Source organism: Delphinus delphis, chromosome 6 (assembly GCF_949987515.2).
Source record: "Delphinus delphis chromosome 6, mDelDel1.2, whole genome shotgun sequence".
NCBI classification, from domain to species: Eukaryota; Metazoa; Chordata; class Mammalia; order Artiodactyla; family Delphinidae; genus Delphinus; species Delphinus delphis.
The window spans coordinates 46692561-46715353 of NC_082688.1; the positions used below are offsets into that span (position 1 = coordinate 46692561).

The 22793-nt window shown below is 37.5% G+C and overlaps 1 protein-coding gene across 1 annotated transcript in view; it reads right to left on the bottom strand.

The window, feature by feature from the left end:
* The window catches only part of TMC1 (transmembrane channel like 1), a 155235-nt gene that overhangs the window by 53668 nt on the left and 78774 nt on the right, over nt 1–22793 (bottom strand). Inside the window, exons 7-10 of the mRNA XM_060014630.1 lie at nt 21294–21384; nt 19524–19605; nt 7223–7329; nt 4338–4436 (exon numbers count right to left, since the gene is read on the bottom strand). Coding sequence (XP_059870613.1) covers nt 4338–4436; nt 7223–7329; nt 19524–19605; nt 21294–21384 — 379 coding nt within the window. The remainder of the gene's footprint in view (nt 1–4337; nt 4437–7222; nt 7330–19523; nt 19606–21293; nt 21385–22793) is intronic.

Sequence of the window (22793 nt, forward strand, 5' to 3'; positions counted from 1 at the left end):
AAGATAAAATTTAATGTATGTGCCTGCTTAACACAGAATGGGTGTTAACTCTCCTCTCCTCCCTTTCTAGGGCTTCCCCCCACCTCCCATATCTATGATGACCAGGGGAAAAGGGGAGGCGAAGTTGACTCACCATTTATCTCAATATGCAATGTACAAAATGCTCTCAAGCTGGAAAGCTAAATGCATTTCCCTTTATTCACAACTCAAATCTTTACCCATATGATCTCACTGTCTGATATCAGCTCAAGCTCATTCCAAATTCCACCTCAGTTCCTCCCTCTCTCCCTTACGAGAATACCAAAGCTCTACAGTCTCTTCCTCTTTATCATTCCTACATCATTCTCATGTCTCCAAATAGCTTGCCAACAAAGACATCCTCTTCTTCTTTTTTTTAATACATATTTATTGGAGTATAATTGCTTCGCAATGCTGTGTTAGTTTCTGTTGTACAACAAAGTGAATCAGTCATATGTGTACACATATCCCCATATCCCCTCCCTTTGAGCTTCCCTCCTACCCTCCCTAACCCACCTCTCTAGGTTATTGCAAAGCACCAAGCTGTTCTCCCTGTGCTATGCAGCTGCTTCCCACTAGCTAACTATTTTACATTTGGTAATGTATATATGTCGATGCTACTCTCACTTTGCCCCAGCTTCCCTCTCCCCACCCCACGTCCTCAAGTCCATTCTCTATGTCTACATCTTTATTACTGCCTCACCACTAGGTTCATCAGTAGCATTTTTTTTTTTTTTTTAGATTCCATATACATGCGTTAGCATACGGTATTTGCTTTTCTCTTTCTGACTTACTTCACTCTGTATGACAGACTCTAGGTCCATCCACCTCACTACAAATAACTCAATTTTGTTTCTTTTTATGGCTGAGTAATATTCCATTGTATATATGTGCCACATCTGCTTTATCCATTCATCTGAAAGACATGCTCTTCTTACTGGCTTAAACTCATTCTAATTCTACTGCTTCAAATAATACTACTTCTGCCAATTTGATTCATAACATGCACATTAGACAATCTCCCTATTTCTTATTATTTTAATAAAACATACTCTCTTCCTGTTCAGTAAGACCCATCCCTAGGTATTCAATTAAAAATAAATAAATAAATAATATGGTGCTTTGTAAATGGTGACCTTGAGAGGCCATAAGACTGGCTGACCTTGCATATATCACATGGTACTTGTCTGCTATTAATTAAAGGGAATTTGGATGAATTATGATACATGCTTATAGGTGACAGAGCACTGAGCTCCAAGGGGATACTTCCAGGGGAGGGGGTCCAGAGAGAAGTTCCAAGGTTCTAATATGAACTCAACAGAGAAGCAGCTCCCCCTGCACAACCTTGTCACCTACAGCCCAAAGGTTTTCTGATCCTTCCCAACCTATAGGCTCTTCTACCACAAGAGGTCATGCTTGCATCTATTTTACAGTGTCCTATAAATTGATTCTGCTTCTCTTCACCAGCATCTATATGGCATTGCTTAGCTAAGCTGGTACATTAATCTTAGATGCAAAAAACCAGCTCATGTTCCAATTAGATCATTTAGGCACCAGTCATCTCTACCCTGGGCCTGAAACATGTCTTTTTCTCTGGCATCTCTGGGCTCTTTGGAAGTACAGAATTCTGAGTTTCCAGGGATCTCAAGGACATCTGGACAATGGCTTCCTCCATGGTGCTGTGATAGATGAAATACTGGGCTGTCCGTTTATATCATCTTATAATACAGAGTGGGCATCTCTATGAGGTAATTGTTCTAAGAAGCAAGTAAAGAATGCAGGCAAAAGGGTAAATACTAAAACTTTCTATTTGAGAAGCTAATTTAGGAATTGCATGTTTATTATGAAAGGTGGAAATGGGATCCAACTGCTTCAACCCCTTCTCCCCTTGTGAGATACAGCATTAAATGGGAGTCAGCCTGTGTTCCAGAAACTGTCAGTGAGAAGGATGTTGGAAATTATGACAGAAAAATTACTGATGTGATACAAGACATAGAAAGAACACTAGATTAGGAGGCTTTTATTAGCCATAAGACCTTAAAAAATGATTCTGAGACTCAAAGTTTCCCTAACTTTATAATGTGGGACATAGGATAGAAGATCTAAGGGCACTCTCTTAAAACTCTTATTTTGTGATATGTCAAATAATCGAGTGATCACAGTACACAGAAAAATTAAAAAAGAAATAAGTGAATAATATCACTTTAATGACTCTTTCTTGACCTTTTAATAATCTCTCATTGTCTTAGAATAATTTCTAGGCTGGCCTAGAGTTATAAAGGAAAGTGAGTATCATAGGATACTCCTGTTTCCATCTTCTTCTATCCATTGTAAATAGTATTTCACCAAACTGGACATGAGAGCTGTCAAGGGCAATAATAAAATCTTGGTGAGCACACTCACTGCCCAAACCTTTCCCCTAGTTTCCTCCTGTATTCACCTCCTAGACCTTCTGGTACACCCCTTAGCAGCTCTCTTAGTGCCACCTTCCTCTTTGTCTTCCTCAAGTTATTAATACCTTTAAAATCTCAAAGGGACACTGTTTGCAAAACTTTTTATTTCAGTTACTTGACAAATTTATAAGTGTAGAAACTTCAAAAATATGTTTAAAAGCCAAAAGGCCTTTTGTTCATATTTTTAGTTCTTCCTTTCTCTGATATGACTAAAACAACAGAAGATGCCAATAATATTATTAGTTCTTTTCCTTATTAACCAGACTGGAAGCTTATTATTTAACTAATCAGAGGAAGAGAATGAGAAATAAAAATAGTGTGGGGGGTACATAGTAATAAATTATTTGAAATGTAAATGGGGGGAAGGAGAGAGAGATAAAGATAGAGAGACGGAAGAAGATGAAGTGATAGAAAGAAGAAATAAAAGAAGTAAAATCTAACTCAGAGGCTATCTCCACTCTGAAACCCAGACACCCTAGCAAAATTGACAACCGCTTCCTCAGGGCTCCCCAGTATTTTTTTTTTCCCATCGTTTTACTAAGTGTGGAACACACTGTATACTAGTTGCCTATGCATCTTTCATCTACTGTCATGACTACCTTGAAGTCAAGAGCCATGTCACATTCATCTTTGTAAAACCAGTGCCTGTTTATATTCCATAAATAAATGTTGACTGGAAATGAAAATTCCAACTGACGGGTGTGATTTAAGATTCCAAAGGCCACCAAGTTGGGGCTGCCGCTCTGCCTTATGCTTATTCTATAGCTGCCTTGTTTACTCAGAGCCTGAGAACCTTTCCTAAAGTTTACATTTGCTGGTACTGCTCACATAAATTTCTTTGGTTCTTATCTCAATGCTCTACAAATCCTCCCCCTTGCTCAGGATTCCCAGTCAACAAGATTCATTAAGCCTCTATTGGTTGATTATTATGTTAAGGGCTTCAAAGAAGATGCAGCAGATGTAAGCTGCTCTTTAGGAAGCTCACGATTTAGAGAGGTTGAGGGTAGAATTCAAAACATCTGTGAAATATATGCATATTAATTCTATAAACCTGAAGACTTTATTGTCTCTCTCCTTCCTTCATTCCCCGGTCTACATAAAATTTTATTCTCATTTTCTACTTTTTAAAAATTCCTGAATTACTAATTCCCCAATCTCCACTGTGCTACTTTCTCATCCTATACATTTCCAAACATCTCTAATCTGGCCAGTATTTTAAAAAGAATGTGTGGAATTGAATTGTTGTCACAGAATTGAATCACACTCCAAAATGATTTTTCAATGGGCAGAAATGAGTCCCTGCCATGACAATAATCCCCACCTAGGGGAGCTCGAAGTGTAATATTCATTCTAGTGCTACCATGGAATAACGCTCATTTGGGTACCACGATCAAGTGATGCTTATTTTCATATTATACAGAAGTTAGAATTTAGTATTGTTTAGTACTTACTATTTAGCTTTATTTAGTATTGACTATTCAGTAATGCTAAATAGATTTGTTTAGGAGGTGAAGAAGTTAATATGAAATATCAAAGCCCGAAGAATTCAACAAGATTTTCCAAAAAGCACATTTGCAAACTCTTCCTTTGTCCTTTTTCAAAGTCAGAGATAATAATACTCACGTGAAGTCTTTGAACTCTGAGCTCACCTTCATTTAATAGTCTATATTCCCATTTAATCATATTATCACATTCCCAAACCCTATTTACTTTTTCTTTCTTTTTTTGTTTTTTCTTTTTTTTTTTTTTAAGCGGGCAGAGACATCTCTCTTAGACCTTCATCTGGCCTCAGAAGAGGAGGCCACGGAGTTTCAGAATATGGAAAAATCTGTCCTCTTATGAACACAGCTGTGTGGAATCACTTACATTGAAGTCATACAACACACCAAAGTTGGCTGCTGATGCCTCTTCAGCTCTGGGAACCGTTTTCCTAGGTAAACTGCCATATGGCAAACCCCAGAGGTACTACATGGAGAAACAAAGAAAGCAGTTAACAATTGGAAACAAAGTCTGAGGCACACATGTGATCACAAACAGTTTTGTTTAAAAGCACTTCTGAAACTTTTTCATGGGGACTCTGTGGGTCTCTATGTGGGGTCCCATTTTCTGGGAATCGACTACGAAATCCAGAGTTAAGCACAAAGGGAATGCTAAGGACCCTGCATTCTGACTTCCGCAGACCACCAGCAGTGGAGCCAACCACGTTGCTCAGGGCTTGCTGGAACCCGACTACCCACCACCACCTCTAAACTGGTCTCATTTAGGAGGTCTGGAAAGGAGAGAGGTGGCCTTTTGGGGATTATAGTGTTCAAGAAAACCGTACTAAGCACTTCTTCATATGGGAATACCCCTCAGGGGTGGGGTGGAGGGAGACTCTCTCCTTCATGTGAAGGAAGAGAGGAGTAAAGAGCATCACTCATACCATTAGAGGGTGTCAACTAGGAGGGAAGACTATACCCTGACTGTCATATCTGCTTCACCACTGATTCAGGTTTACCTCCCCGATCTTGTGCTACCAGATTAAAGAGATATGATTAAGGGCAGAGCCAGCCAGAGACGGGACAAGAGTAGGGTCATACTAGGAGCACTACTGAAAACTGGAAGAAAAAAAAAACCCACCCCTCTAGCCCCAGGGCAGACACACGGTTGGCCAAGCAGATGCTGCTTCTTGTGAGACATGAAAACATCCCTTCCCTGGGGCTGGGGCCAAGGGAGGAGGATGAATGTGGATGGAAATTTGGGTGCAGAACTTGACTAGGCAAGGGCTGCAAATCAGCCCCTGCTCCTTCTCTCCACACAAACTGCATGGCTTCCACAGCAGCCCCTCTGGCTTCCTGAGACTGAACAGAACAGAGGGTGGGTTCTACTCAGACTATCTTTCCCCAGAGTTGGAGGCCACAGAAAACGGAGAAGACCAGGGTCTCCAGTTTGTACAGTGACACAGGAACTTTGGGCAAAAGGGCAAATGCATCAGAGGAATGCTGAGTGAGGCTGCTGGGTGGAGGCCCCTGAAAAATGTAGCATTGTTGGCAGGAGATGACGAGTCCTGCCCTCTGCTGGTTCTATAAAGTTAGCATGCAGGGAGTCCAACCTCTTTTGTTCATTTGCTGGAGTCGTAATCAATGCCCAGAAAACAGGATACACCTCAATACCTAACACAACCTGTAAAAAGCATCCCAAACCAATACACTTCCTAGTTCTAGGAATACACCTAATGGAACGCATATTAGCTCCCTCCACTACACATTAGGCATCTGCAATTTCCTAAAGTTAGACTGAATTCGCTACAACCTTTCATTTCCTCCACAAGGAAGCAGCATGCTGTGGCAGGGAAAGAGTAAATGCAGCTGATAAAGCTCCGCGTATACCCTGCATCTGACACTGAAGAGCATCAAAGTAGCTGGTGATGGAGTTTCAGATTTCCTTAGAGAGATGAGCAAAAACAAAGCCGTTGTTAACTTGAAATAGATGAACACATACACTGTGCTGCATTGCCTGAAAGTTCTGCTTAGGAGATGGACTCTACTTATGACCTTAGGAGTCTGAGGATTTCTGATCTATGTCTACTGTCTTCTACGAGCCAGATAGCCATAGAACCCCCAGAATTAGCTCAAAGATTATAAAACTAGCAAAATAAGGTGCAAAATCTTGTTACAAAAGAAGAATCATGGGTCCTCGTCCCGGATCAGCTTAAAAAAAAACCTCACCCTGTGGTATTAGCTAAGTCTAATAAGCATTATGTGATTCAGTTTCCATGTTTTTTTAAATGGAGAAAGAAAAACTCTTCTATAGTCTACTTTATAAATTTGTTGTGAAGCTCAGTAAGTAAAAGAAAGTGTAAGTGCTTTGCATTGTTAAAAGCTGAAACTCATTATGCATGTAAGGCACTAGTAGTATTAGTATTATGCTTGTGGGGAGGCTTGATATAAAAGCTGGCCTTGATTTTAAAAGATGGGGATAAAAAGTCACTCAAAACAATTAGTTTTGGCTGTTGCCAATGCTGTATTAAATACATTGGCTTTGAAACACTGGTACCTGGAAAGGTCCTTTGTAGGTTAAACAAAGCCTCCCAACTTCTGTATGATAGCATCCAAAGAAGTCAGAGTCATTTAACTTCTCATGGGTAAGTCCACAACCTCAGTGTTGCTTCTTGGTCTGAGTTAATTGAATCTCCCCCCTCCCCCGACCCCAGCTCAGAGCTTTGTCTTCTTCTGCAATCTGGACCCACTATCAGTTTTACTCTCCTCACTGACCTTGGTCTTAAGAGACCCATGGAATGGGGCGGGGAGGGGGGGGTATCTTATTTTATACCTGGAAAAATTTGCTCACTTTGTGTTTCTTCAGATAGAAAAGCTGGATGCCTTGAGTTGCATTAAGTAATGTCTCTTTCAAAGCAAACTTGGCAAAATAAATGAACTCCCAAGATGTCAAAGTCTTCCTCTTGAGCAATTAATATTTGTGCACAGGGACCACCTTGGGAATCTTTCCACAGAGAAATATTCATTTCAACATACACAATACACACATTTCATATATGATTTCAGGAGGCTCACGTACCCTTTGGAGAAGGATTAGGACCTGCGGCTCATGGCACCATTTTGAAGATTAACCTGGTTACAAATACTATGACTCTAAGAGCGTAGGTGGCTAGATAGTCATCTTACTCTTAAGGAAAAGAGTTTTTTTTAGTAGAGTGATTGCAGAAGAAGCTTGTTTCAGCATGTTTTGTAAACTGGAAGTCAGAATCTTACCTCTGGCAACATGATAAGGCTGAACGTCAGGATAAAGAGAACCATATTTACTCCATACATCCATCTCATGAAGAGGAAGTATGAGGCCACTGATGAGCCAAACTGACCTATTCAAAAGAAAATAAAAGTTTGGAAGAAAGGTCAAAACAAGACAAAAGCCACGTCTTGGTGCTTTTCAAAATAAGTCTTCTCATTGCAACACACGGGTTCTTTTCTTTACAGGCTCTAGCATTTTCTTTTTCTATCCAGAAGGAGAAAATGTTAACATGATGGAAGTAGAGGTAGCTGTGTAGAATGACTACATCTTTAGAATCCATCCAAGAGAAAGCTGCGTTTTGCTTGGCAGCTAGGATTGCTATTTGAAGAGCCCATCTTATTCTTTGAGTTAACACAGTTAAGTGAACAAAGGTATATAAAGTGGTTATGTCACCGAGTCCAAGCTCCTACCGCTCGCTGCAGGACAGGCCAATAAATCGAGAGATGAGGTGTTGGGGCAAGGAATAACGACTTTATTCGGAAAGCCAGCAGACTGAGAAGATGGTGAAGTCATGCCCCAAAGAACCATCTTGCCTGAGTTAGAATTCAGGCTTCTTTAATACGACAAGGGGAGGGAGTAAAGCCAAACATTTCCCGGTCCATCCAGCCTCCGAAGAGGATGTGTTCATTTCTCCCTTCCTGCAGTCATTCACAGGTGGGCCTGGTCAGGATGTCTCCCATGAGCTAAACAAAGGTATTTTAGCTTAGTGCTCATTACCTGGAAGGCAGGGTTCCCCCAAATGGGCCATTATGTATAATTTAAGCTTATAGGTAACATCCCTTTAGTGATTACTGTAATAGAATTCAAAGGTTCTTCCCTATTACAGTTACTACAATGCCTGGCCAGTAGTTAGCATCATTCTAATTATTTTGATAGTTACTGAACTTCTTCCTCCTTTTTCTCAAGCAACAATGTTCTTCTCAAAAAAGTTTACCACATCTCTTATGGACGGTTATCCTATACACCATCCTGTGCTGTTCTCCTGTGTAAATGGCATTTCACAGGTAGTATAGAAGCCGAAGTCCATTTACTCTTCACATATTTATCTTCTGCCAGGAATTATCTTAGATGTGAAACACAATATCAGAGACAGGTTGCTGCCCTAATGCAACTTACGTTTTAGTGAGATGTGGGAACAACAAATATGCAATAATTTTAAAAGAAATAAAGAAATATACATTTATCATAATACATATTATATTACATTATATGTACGTTTGATATATGTAATATTATATATCATCTATTACATGTATATATTATGAGTATTACATAGTATATATGTATGTTATATATGATATATATCATATAGGTGTGTATTATATATGTATATGACATATGTATTATATATTTATACATAATATATATCACATTACATATAATCATATTATTATAAAAGTATATATAATAATTTAGCCAGGTCAGTCCTAGAGGGAAGAAGGTAAAATTATGAGAGGGGTTGCTTTAGGTAGGCTTGTCAAGGAAGGTATCCCAGAGAGGTAACATCTGAGCACAGATCTGAAGTTGAAGGAACAGGCAGCAAAGCCCAGAGCTGGGGAAGAGCAGCTCAAGCAGAGGAAAGAGCAGGAACAAATATCGTGAGGGAAGCAAGAGCTCAGGACAATTGAGGGACAAACCTAAGGGCTGTCTGGTTGGAGCACAATGAACAAAGGAAAGTGGTGATGGATACGGATGAAGAAAGAAACCAAACCACAGTGTGTGGGGTCTCTTAGGGAAAGGTAAAAAGTGAGAATTTTATGTTAAATGAGATGAAGTCATTGACAGGTGTTAAGCAGTGGGGGTGGGGCAGGGGAACTTGACCTTTAAACAGTCACTTCAGGTCTGGGGAATGAATTTGGAGGGCATAGGCAAGAATGTGTTGTCAGCTCGCACTCACCCCAGGGAAAGTGAAATGATCTGTGCAATTTTTATTGACTGAGTCCAAAAACAAAAACATTCTCTTAAATCAGAGAATGGAAGAGGAAGAAAAAACCGGAATTTGAGTCTCAGGTTGAGATCTCATAGATTAACAAAAGCCAAGTTTCTTTGATAATCACTTAAGATTCAACATCAAGTTGCTAGTTTTCCCAGTCTTCCCACTTTTCATTTTCAGTTGCCCAAGAAGAATCAGTGAACATTCTCAGCTACCCACTGCATCAGGCCCTTTGTCCTGACTCATTTAGCAAAACATCTCCTGGGGACCATTGGTTTTCTTGAGGCCTCTAGCTTTTGAAGCATTACTGATGGAAGAGCATTATTACAGGAAGAGGGAGGTTCATGTGGAGCAAATTTCAGCCTCCACTTACGAAGATGAGACCAAGCTCACATGAGCGTCAGACCTCTATTTCCAGGACTTAGCTCACTCTTTAGGTACCACTTACTTATTCTCATAACACTGTGGTAGTTTTTGGTTTTGTTTTTAAAGAAATAAAACTTTCTTTAATCATAGATGACTTCATTGTCTATGTAGAAAATCCTAAAGAATTTTTTTTTTTTTTTTTTTTGTGGTATGCGGGCCTCTCACTGCTGTGGCCCCTCCTGCCACGGAGCACAGGCCCTGGACACGCAAGCCCAGTGGCCACGGCTCATGGGCCCAGCTGCTCCACGGCATGTGGGATCCTCCTGGACCGGGGCATGAACCCATGTCCCCTGCATCGGCAGGCGGACTCTCAACCACTGCGCCACCAGGGAAGCCCCTAAAGAATTTTTAATAAGCTATTGAAACTAACCAGTGAGTTTAGCAAGGTTATGGGATACAATGTTAAATTTTGAAAATAAATAACACTTCTGTACACTAGCGATGAATAATCAAAAATGGAAGTTAAAAGACAATACAACTTACAATATCATCAAAAATATGAAATAGGGATAAAGTTGATAAAATATGCACAAAATTTGTACACTGAAAACTGTAAAACATTGTTGAGAGACATTTTAAAAGACCTAAATAAATGGAGAGATTATACTGTGTTCACATAACAAAAGACTCAATATTGTTAAGATGGCAATCATTTCCAAATTTACCTATAGATTCAAGGCAATTCCAATCAAAATTTCAGAAGGTAGTTTCTATAAAATGATAAACTGATCATAAAATTTGTAAGAAAATGCCAAGAATAGCCAGAAAAACCTTGAAAAACAAGTAAAATTGGAGGATTTATACTACCTGATTTCAAAACTTACCACAAGCTAAAGTAATCAGAGTATGATATTGACATAAAGATAAACATAGATCAATGGAACAGAATAGGAATTCAGAAATGGCCCTACACATATATAATCAATTGATTTCTTTTTACAAAAGTGCCAAAGCAATTCAATGGTGAAAATAATCTTTTCAACAATGATGCTGGAACAATTAAATACCCATATGTAAAATAAAATAAAACAAAAATAAATGAAAACTCTCCACTCTTACCTCATACCATTTACAAAAATTAACTCAAAATGTGTCATAGACTTAAGTATTTAAGAGTTAAAACTATAAAACTCTAGGAGAAAACACAGCATAACATCTTGGTCACCTTGGGTTTGGCAAAGGTTTTTTAAAAATAGGACCCCATGGGCTTCCCTGGTGGCGCTGTGGTTGAGAGTCCGCCTGCCGATGCGGGGGACGAGAGGCCGCAGCAGTGAGAGGCCCGCGTACCGCAAAAAAAAAAAAAAAAGGACCCCAAAAGTACATGCTATTAGATTTTAAAAATCCTTAAATTGCACCTTATCATAATTAATATCTTTCACTTTTCCAAAGATTCTGATAAATAAAAGGTAAGTTACAGCATGGGAGAAAAGATATGTGAACATATATCTGACAAAGTATTTGGGTCTATAATATACAAAAAACTCTTACAACTCAATAAGAAGACTAACATTTTAATAAACAATGCACAAAAATTTTGAAAAAACACTTCACCTAAGAAGTTCTATAAATGGAAAATAAGCACCTGAAAAGATGCACAATGTCATTAGTCACCAGGGAAATGAAAATCAACTACACGCCTACTAGAACGGCTGAAATAAAGACTGATCATACCATATGCTGCTGAGGATGTGAAGCAGCTAGAACTCTCTCTTTCACTATTGATGGAAATGGAAATTAGGTCAACCACTTTGGAAAACAGTTTGGCAGTGTCTTAAAATGTTAAACATAACACATACCATAGTAGTAGACCAGCTTTTCTACTTCTAGTTATTTACGCAAGAGAAATAAAAGCATGTCTTAACCCAAGACTTGTACACAAATATTCATAGCCGCTTTGTTTGTAATAGCCCAAAGCTAAACTGGAAACAACTCACAAGTCCATAATGGATAAGCAAATTGTGGCATATACATACAATAGAATACTACTAATAAAAACAAACTAATGATATATGCAAAAGCATGGATAAGTCTCAAAATAATTATAAATGAAACAGCCAGGCAAAAAATGCATACTCCATAAAAATATTTGTACAAAATTCTAGAAAATGCAATCTACAGTGACAGAAAGCAGATTGCTGGTTGATTGGGGATGGTGGTGGTCATGGAGGGATATGTTACAAAGGGGCACAAGGAAACTTTTGTGAGGGGAATGTGTGTTCTGTTTCCTGATTGTATGGTTTCATGTGTGTATACACATGCCCCTAGTTATCAAATTGTATACATAAATATGTGCAATTTGTTTTTGTTGATTATACCTCAATGCAACTATAAAAATATAAAAACAAAAAGAAGATAAAATAGAAGGCTTCTTCTCTCTCATGTTTCAGATTGAGTGTAACTATGACACGGCTGATATGGTAGCTCTATGGTATCTGGGACTTAGCCTCCTACAGTCTTCTTGCTGTGAAATTCTCTACATGCAGCTTTCATCTTGTGGTTTAAAATAGCTGTTCCAGCTCATTCCATTATATTCATATGATAGCCAGTGGGAAAGAGGGGAAAGCAGTGGAAGGCAAATCCTTTCTTTTAAGGGCATAAACTGGACTTTGAACACATCACTTCTGCTAACATCCCATTGAACTGTGTTACATGACCACAACTTACCAAGGGAGGCCAGGAGATAGAGTCTTTAAACTGTGCTATCATGTACCTAGCTAAAACTCAGTTACCATTACTAAGCGGTAAGAGTTAGAAATCTCTACCCACCCCCACCCACCCCGTACTGTGGCAGTTTTTACAGACACCTAAAAGGAATTCAATGTCTAATTGGACATTTTGAAAGATGTCAGTTACTTTTAAGTCTGAGTATTTGGAATTCGTTTCACTTTGTAGAGGGGTTCAGAGTTCTACAAGATTTCTAAAAGTGTGTGATATTGAAAAACACGCCCCCCACGTGTTGTAACCAGATGCACTGGTCTGTGTGCAGAAATGCTGAAGCAGATCCTCCTCTCCCAGGACATATGATCATCCACCTGGCTCCCAGTGATTTCATATCATTTCATGGCCCTTATCTATGTTCTCTGGTATCAACTACCCGAGGGCTGCCTCAGCCAGGTTCACTCGTCATGTTTTATTGAAGGCAGTGGACTTCCAGCTTGTTAGTCATTCCAGTTGTTCATCAACAACATTCATCTTTAGGTATCCAGGGCAAGCTTTTCCCTGGAAACACTCGTGAAACCCTCTGGTATAGAGTTCCGAGCACAGGATACTGACCCACCCTTCCCTTACTTCCATCCTTCCTTCTTCCCTTCCTTCCTTACTGGCTTTTTACACTTTTGCTCTTTTAATTAGCACCATGGCCCACCCTTTCCCAGTCCCTCATACACAACCCCTGGCAAATGAGGGCAGAGTATAAATATACCTAAAAGCAAAAAAGAGAAGCAAATTAAAATGTTTCAGCTATACGTATACATATATCCCCTCCTTTTTGGATTTCCTTCCCATTTAGGTCACCACAGAGCATTGAGTAGAGTTCCCTGTGCTATACAGTATGTTCTCATTAGTTATCTATTTTATACATAGTGGTGTATATATGTGAGTCCCAATATCCCAATTCATTCCACCCTCTTTCCCCCACTTGGTGTCTATATGTTTGTTCTCTACGTCTGTGTCCCTATTTCTGCTTTGCAAATAGGTTCATCCGTATCACTTTTCTAGATTCCACATATATGCGGTAATATACAATATTTGTTTTTCTCTTTCTGACTTACTTCACTCTGTAGAAATCCAGAAAGGAGGGGATATATGTATACGTATAGCTGATTCACTTTGCTGTACAGCAGAAACTAACACAACATTGTAAAGCAACTATACTCCAATAATAAAAAAAAATGTTTCAGAAAGTACCCCTACCCTATGTATAATCCATATTCATAATGGGTGAAAAAGTTTAGACTCCAAAGCTTCCAAATTCCAGTTTTTAGACTTAACAGTGGCTTCACAACAATTTTATTTGGAAGTAGAGAAGTGACAGCTGAGGCTTTTCTTTACAAAATCCTAGGTATAAAGAAATGAATTGCAAGAAAACAGATTTCATTAAAACCAGAGTGATTGTAGGAAAGACCTAGACACAGGTCAAAGAGACCAAAGTATCCAGAAGACAATGTTCCTTCTGCATGACACCTACCAGTGGCAGAAGGGGAAAGAACAGTAACAAAACAAACAAAGATCAAAGATCATAAAGGAGAGAAAACAAATCAACCAGTTGACATCAAAGCTCCATATGCCCTTTCCCTTTCTCAACACAAAAATGAAAAAGAAGGCGTTTTCCCTCTTCATGTTCATTTATCCTAGCAGTTCTATCCTCCTAGAGATTGTTGACTGGAACAGGCATTTCCTAAAAAAAGAAACCCTTCTATAGTGTACCTAAAAGAGCATAATTAAAAAGAATGGTCATTTCCATGTGCTTAGTCTCTCAAATAAAACTGATTTACTCTTGTAAAGAACAATAATGAGGAATAATAATAATAGTAGCTAACATATTGTGATGGTCAATTACATATACTAAGAACGTTATCAGCATCAACTCGTTTTACTACCTTGACAACCTGATAAGGTTAAGAATTATTAGTCCTACTGTGTGGATGGGGAATCAAAAGCTTAAACACAGCAGTTGACTGATCCAAGACTTGATTAATAATAATAATAGCTAAAATTTAATGAATCTTTGTTCCAGATACCTATTTGATCTCTGCATATTAATTAATTCATTTAATCATCATCAAATCCCTGCCAGGGGAATCTATTGTACTCCCATTTTACAAGAGACTAAATTCCATAGGTTACACACCTGGTAGATGATGGAGCCAGGGTTACATATGTATTGATAGTTATGTAGATAGTAAATGATGGAGCCAGAGTTCTAAATCAGATAATTTTGATCTATAGACGTCTGACTCCAAATCTTGATTTCTCTTATTCACAGTGCTCTATTGCTCCTCAAGTATAATCATAGTTAAATTCATTTTTTAAAAAGAAAACTATGCGGGCTTCCCTGGTGGTGCAGTGTTTTAGAGTCTGCCTGCTGATGCAGGGGACACGGGTTCGTGCCCCGGTCCGGGAAGATCCCACATGCCGCGGAGCGGCTGGGCCCGTGAAACATGGCCGCTGAGCCTGCGCGTCTGGAGCCTGTGCTCCGCAACGGCAGAGGCCACAACAGTGAGAGGCCCGCGTACCGCAAAACAAACAAACAAACAAACAAAAACAACTATGCTATATAGAATAAATAGGCAATGAATGTGTGTGTGAAAGAATAGATACAGATAATATCCATCAATCAGCTAAGGCTGGTCAAATTCACAAATTTGGATTGTGCCCATAAATGACCAATTCCTTTTCTCTTTAATCTAACTAATAAATGTTATTTCATTAGTTAATTATTAATATATGAAAAGTCTTTGGTATTTATTAAAGTGAGGCCTAAAGCTTATGTAATATTCTTATTCCTGAATTTTCTGTGTTTCCTTTAAATTAATGTTAAAGTTTCATCTCTCCCTCTGGTTATTTATTATTAAGGCAGAGTAATTTGTAGTCTGTCATCATGTATAATTTCCTCTTGAACAGATGGGTAATAAGACAAGCAGATAAATAATGAACATTTCTAAATGGGAAAAGACCAGTTAAATCACCTGCTGTAAAGTACAATATAAATACCGTCTTCTTAGGCTAGGATTCAAAGCACAGTTTCTTTCAAACTGGTCTAGGGATAGGGAATTAAATGTGGCAAATTTAATTTATATTTTCTGGTGCCTTTAGGCCAGCAGGGAAACATGCAGTTTAAACTCTGTGCTTAAGATTGTCTGTCTAAAGCTACTTCTGGTCTAAAAAAAGAAGAGGTCTATCACACCTTTGATGCTGTAGTTTACTATTAGGAAGAAGCAGATTTTGATTCTTATAAAGACTTGTAATCTCCAGCTTGAAAGACATTTAATGATTTAATCCATGGTTTTAACAGTAATGCTGGAGTCACAGTAGGTATATATTATACTTGTACTCCAGGGAGCACAAATGCACAGCTTCTTTAGCAAAATATGCAATGCAACGTGGTTAATAAGGTGCATCTCTGCAGGTAACCACGTGGTTCTAGGCCTTTTACAAGGCTGGCATGATAGTAAAACTCCACAGCATCACCATGTGATGTAGAACTTCACAGAATTCCTCCATGACAAGAATTATCAAAGCTATTTTTTATATGAAAAAAAGTTGGGAGTCATCAGGTGAGTACCTGGTCCACACTAGTATAGGGATCCAGGTCCTACTGGAATCAAAATGGAAACAGCATGAGTTTTAGACTTGAGTTCCTCTTGTGATTCTGCCAAGTACGGGACAGAGCTTTGTGGAAACTTAATGAAGGCTGGTAATTTGGGACTCCTTCAAAACCAAATTTAGAAAATATTTGGTTAGTATTTATTTAGAGATGGAGCAGTGAGTGAGAGCATGGCAGATTAGAAAGACTTTTGGGGAGGGGAACACGAAGAGAGTGCTTCTCTTTGCCACTTACCACAGTCCATAATCATCTTCATTATTTATTTGCTTGTGTTTTATGAACTGTCTCTCCACCCATGCACACACATATCAACACATTTGAATGTAAGATCGACCCTTGCCTGTTTCTGTCAGTATTGCATCCCCAGTGCCGAGAAACATGCCTAATAAATGGTAGGCACTCAGTGAGTATTTGCTCAATCAATTAATCAATCACATCAAGCTTATTCAGAAGATTAAATGAGATATTACGTTAGATGATTCTGACCTTTAAAAGGAATATAATAACATTTCTGAAACTTTTATAAGATTAAATGGCCATTTCTTTAAGAGAAAAGCATTTATATTAGTTTTATAATATAAGTATAAATATTATAAATAGGGTACATGTTTAACCTACTTTTTTCTGAAAAAAAATTTGCAGAGAAGGTAAATTATTCAGGTCTCTCTTAGTATAAGTCTATTTTCCATTTAACTGTTTCAATAACTTATAACTCAAGAGTATAAAGCAAAGAACTTCACACGCTTACATGGACTGATTGTAACTAAATTTTGTGGGAAAGCCAAATGTGGAAATAGAGAGCCCTAAATATCAAAGCATTGCCCAAACTATAGAGCCAGAAAGGGACAAGAAGACCTCAACCTTTCATAAACTGATTGCATGTCCCATTTCTTTCCACCTTTCATTCAGTTCAGCTTGAAAGACCACCACAGACACACTCTTTCCCTACCTGTGGTAAGGTACTTTCTATGAGATGGTTAGTCCAATCCAAAGACTCTGCTAATTTACTCTTAGATAGGTTTCATACTTTTCAACTAATGCAATATCCAAAAGTATACAGTGCACTTATGATTATCATTAAGAGCTTAATACATTACATATCTTATAGAATATGAAATATATAATTAAATAAATAACTCATTGAAAAATAAATACATGAGAAGGTGGGAAATAGTTCCCCAAATAGGATAACTATCAAGGAAATCTGTAATTACTTATCATGCCATTGTCCTGGTCTAATCTTCTCTAGGACCCGGTGCAAAAGAAAAAGTTTATAAAATCTTCTTCAGAGCAAAAATCAGCACACTACACTGAGAAAATGGCAAGCTTTGGGCCCAGACAGACTTCACCTTTTATCTTGGCTCCTCTGCTAACTTATTCTGGGACAGTTATTGACCACAACTCTAAAACAGAAAACTAATATGCACAATGCCGGCATGTTAAAGATTAAATGAAATAATGTTTGTAGGGTTTCTGAGTGGCACTCAATAAATGGTTGTTATGGTGATTGTTGATAGAATAGAAAATAAGTGTCAATTCTCCACAGTGAGGCAAAAAGCACCATGAAAAGTGAAAAATATCAAGACAACCTAATCAAAAAATAAATGTGGAAGATAATCCACATTTGTTTGAACTATCCAGGTTGACTGCTCCAAATTTCTGAGGGAAGAGGGGAGGAGGGAAGATAACTGAAAGTATTATTGAGTAGCTCTCAATATGTTTTTCCCACTGTGACACACATGATAAATTATGGTCATATGTGTAAACTCATTCCTATGTGCAACTTCTGGCAATAAAAATAATTCCATTTGTTTCTATTCCACTCAAGATAGGCTATTGCAACACAAGTGACCATGACATTGCTATTGAGATAGACTGGAACCTGCTCTAGTGTACTTTAAAAATAAATGATTTGCAAATTGTATATATTTTAGCTATCATTAATTACAAATTTCTTGGGATACATCTCATAACTGATCAAGATTCATCCTTATCATTTCATAAATAGTAGACTGAGGCTCAGAGGGATTAAATGGCTGGCTCAGAGTCAAACAGCAAATCTGTAGCAAAGCAAGAAAAAATCCAGACTTCTTTCAACACACATTGTATCAGGATCTTAATGCTCTAAAGGGCCTTCTGTTTCACAATGGCTCTCAAGGTACCATATTTTAGCTGCACAGTTAAAACTTAAGAATTTCATGATGACTGTTCTTTTTTTGATGTGTCTAAATTTCTTTTTTCCATTTCCTAGAATAGTAGACATTTGGAAAATGTCTTCTGTTTAATTTTATTCAACACATATTCATTAGGGCCAAGCAAGTTCTAGGTCTAGGGATCCGGGAAAGAGCAAACCAAAATCTCTGCCTTCATGTCTATTGGAAGAAATGAACACAAAATGAAATGAAATGACTGTATTTTTAATTTATTTTATTTATTTAATAATTTATTTTTAAATTTAATTAAATTTAATTGAGATATAGTAATATAGTATTTTAGATAGTGATTAGTGTTGAGGAGGAAAATAAGGCAAGAAAGGGATGGCACAGGAATATGTGTGAGGAAGTTCCATTAATGAGCTGATGTATTTTAATTCATTGCCATTTGATAATGAGGGACAGAGGACTGAGGGATAGTCGCTCCTAAAACGTGCCCAATCTTGTCAGTGAAATATCCATCAGCTGTGTCATCTCCCTATGGAGCCTCTATTTTAATTAGGCAACGCAACATTTAGCCAGCAGGAAAATCTGCCCTGCTATCTGGAGGGGCATGGAAGAAAATCAGATCCTAGTCAAAACTATTACAAACCAGAATATGGCAAGATTATGCTCAAAATTATTTTAAATGTTATCCCCTTTTCCTTATATTCTTTATTATCTTAGAAATGACATACTATCATATTTACAATACTTAAAAATTTTTATTTGCCTTATTCAAAGCCTACAGCCCTATACTAAATAGGTTTTTGATTGAGTACATTCTCCTGCCTTCTCTGTACACTATGAATATTGTACAAAATGAAGGCACAATATGATATTCATATAGCGAGTTCCTGGATGATTATTGCTTATTCTACTTCAGAGTTTTGAAAATGATACTTTAAGATTTCTTCACTGTTTTTAGACATTGTTCATTTTGATTACTGTCTAACATCCAAGTGAATATATATTTTCTGCTTTTTTTGATGTTTGTATATGAGTTTTTTAACTGAAATATAGTTAATTTATAATATTTAAAGTACCTACATTCAATGTCATGTTCATTGCCGAACTAATATCTCTGCCTTCCCAATGATGATTCAGTGTCATTGTGCACTATACTGACTTCCATGTGTAGAAGAAAAAACAAGGTCAAAAAAATATTTTGGTCTAATGCAGGAAGGGAGAATGGGGTCTCCAGTGCTGTGATTGGTTAGTGCTAGCAAATCTTCACAGTGAGCAAAGAGGACATGAAAATGTCTTTATTTGTTTGTTTTCTTGTTTTTAATCTTTCCAATAGTTCAGAAACTGAGAAAGGCATCTGATTAGCTTATGAGACATTTATCTAGGACAGCATTCCCCATCTAATGAGATTGAGCACTTACTTTCAATTGCCTTGATTTTATTTTCCCAGGGGACACAAGCAGCTTTGAAGTTCTCAAAATCACGGAGAAATTTTACCCATTTCTGAAAAGAAAGCCAAGTACAACAGTAAAACCCAACTGCTTGTTTGTTAAGATGTTTATCTCCCACACTCATCCCAAAATATCTCATGACAATGAGCTTGGAAAGATCTCTCTGGCATCACATATTGCTTTTTGTAAAAAGGGGAGATGCTAGTTTCACTTGCCTCCCTGTTCCCCACCTACCCCTGGACCAATTTAATTAAAAAATGTTTACTGACTCTCTGTTTTACAGAAAATATGCTGACCACTGAGAAATATCTGTTTATTCTACCACACAATAAGAGAGCAGGGACTGAGTTAGCACCTAATAAGGTGATCAGCAAATGGTGTGTGTTTAATTAAATATTCATTGCATGAAGAAATTAAAGAAATATAAATAAGACATAGTTCCTGCCTTGAAGGGCTTCTGGATCAAGTACACTGTACATAAACAGGTAATTTCTATACAGGATGGTAAGTGCTATGACTTTTCATTCTGGTAGAGGTAGAATCATAAATTAGTTTTTATAAAAGATCTTCCTTCCATTTTACCCAACAATGTTGGGTTACCCATGATCAAGAGGACCACTAAGAAGAAGAATGAGAATGGGGCAGATAACTTTGCACATGTACAGATTATGCTGAGATAATGGGTGAGCTAGACAGACATGGGGAGCCTAAATAAGATTTGAGACAAGCCTGGAGTTTGAAAGATTACCTAGACCAGAAACAACCCAAATATTCATCTATAACAGAATGGATAAATAAATTACAGCATCTTCATACGATGGGATACAACACATAAATAAAAATGAACTATAACTCCCATGACATGAACATACCTCATGAAAATAACATTGCATCAAAGAAGCCAGAAACAAAAGCATAAATGCTATATGATTCCATTTATTTAAATTGTAAAAACAGACAAAACTAATCTATGATATATATGATGTATAAATATATATTACAGATCTATCTAAATATTTCATATTTAAGATATATGAACTTCAGTCACAAAACTCCCATCTTTATGGGAATATATTTAGCCTCAGGTGGTATAACATTTGTAAAGAGGAGATAATAATACCTACATACCTACTTTGCTGTGAGAATTAAATATGGAAAGATTTTTATATAAAGATTTAATTTTTATAGAAGGATTTAATTCAGTGCTTGGCACATAGTAAGTGCTAAATAAATGTTAGTTTCTTTTCTATCTTTTCCAAAGATCTATATTTATATTGGCATATCACTTGTTTTTTCTTATTTTCTATCCAATCTACAGTTGATGTTCATGGTAGAGAACAGCTATATGGCCGTGTAACTTGTACACATTTTGAGAAAGAAACCTTGACCCAGAATCCCTTAACTCCCAGGGAATGAAAATGAAAGGGGCTCAACCTTTTACATTTGGAAGTGATAAAAGCACACAGGTCAGTCTTTTGCCATGAATCAATGTTTATCGACTTATTTTCATTTTAACTCCTTTAAAGAGCCTTTTAGGACAATTTTTTTCTGAATCATCCCTTTCTCCAAATTTCAGTAACGCAGAATACTCTTTGTCTACTGTATATGTACCTATATATAGACATAACGTATAACATTTTTTTCACTCAGAACAGAACCAATTTTACCACCACTCGGGGGCAACATGGCTTCCACTGAGCATAAATGGCACCAACCAAATTGAGCTAAGAAAATACTTACCTTGCCCATCATCATCTTAAATGCAAACCACCGTTTTCCTTTTCCTTTCCCAAGAGCCCCTTCATTTTCACTCACAAATTTTTTTGCTTCCCTGAGGAAATAAAACAAAATAAGGGGTGGGTGGTGGTGGGTTGAGATTAATACAGCATAAAGGTAGTGGATATTTAATTTTATTAGGTCTACTGCCTGATTTCTTCTAGACACTTTCAAACCCTTAACAAGTGAATGTAAGCTGAATTTCCTAACCTTGGGACTTGTAATGGATGTTTAAGTTTTTTAATTCTGGTCAGAAAGAATGAGATATTTCAGTCTCACTGGAGTCATCAAAAAGCAAGGAATTTATGCTAAGTGTCAAAATAGAGAACCCTAGTTCTTCTCATTTCTACCACATATAAAATTGAATCTGAAGTTTACTTCAGATTCTGGCAGTCGGAATGTTTATTTTAAAATACTTTCTTTCCTTCTTTTTTAAGGATTGCTTTTTTAAAAAAAATAGGGCAGGAAGTTTAGGACAAACTGACATAGAACACACTTATTGATCTGGTATTTAATCTCATAAAAGCGATTATGACTTAAAACAGAAAAACCATACTCCGTAAAGCAAATGGGGTTGAGGGAAGAGAGAAAAGGAAAGGAATACTTTTTGGCCTCACATTCTGAAAGGGCTTCAAATTTAAACTTTAACGCTATTCCCAAATATTTGTACATTTACAGTAGTCACATTAGTGTCTTTGTGTTTGTGGTAAAAAGCATTAATTCATCAAAATGGATAAAGTGAACATGTTAAATATACAACTTTTGTAAACTTTTTAGTCATTTTTGCTATTGTTGTTTGTTTGAGATATGAAAAGAATTTTTAAAATAGAGGCAGTCCAGGCTTGCCTTGACCTCTCCAGGGCCATAAAATGCATAACCCAAGAGAACCAAGGGATAATCCAAACCTGGACATTGGTTCTACAGGTACAAAGCTGTCGTCAGTCGGGTGGCCCCTGGAATATGTGGTTTTACAGACAAGCCCCTTCAACACATGACTATAAATAAACAACACACAAAGTACTCTTTAAAAAGTGAAAAATGAAACTTCATCCTTAAGTTGGTGAAGGATTTTCTGTGTTCCTTAGTATCAATGCTAAACTCATGATTTTACAATACCCAGTGATGAAAACACCACGCCTGCTAACTTAGCTGATAACTAGAAAATGGTGCCCCATTACTCACCTGTGCATGTGCACCCACCCATGACCTGCCATAAAAACACAAGCACAACAGAGAAGATTCTCTTCAGTCATCAAACAGACTTCCCACATCATTTCCTTAATGGCAGGGACAATATCTTGTCCTTTTTGTACCTCTCACAGCACTGTTCACTACTTTGACCATAGGAGGTGTTTAGCAAACTGAAACCTTCTTGAAATAGACCTAAATGGCATAATTTGGATAGACAGAGACAAGGGAGTATCTAATAATTGTATTTTCCACATCAATTAATGCTTGAAGGAA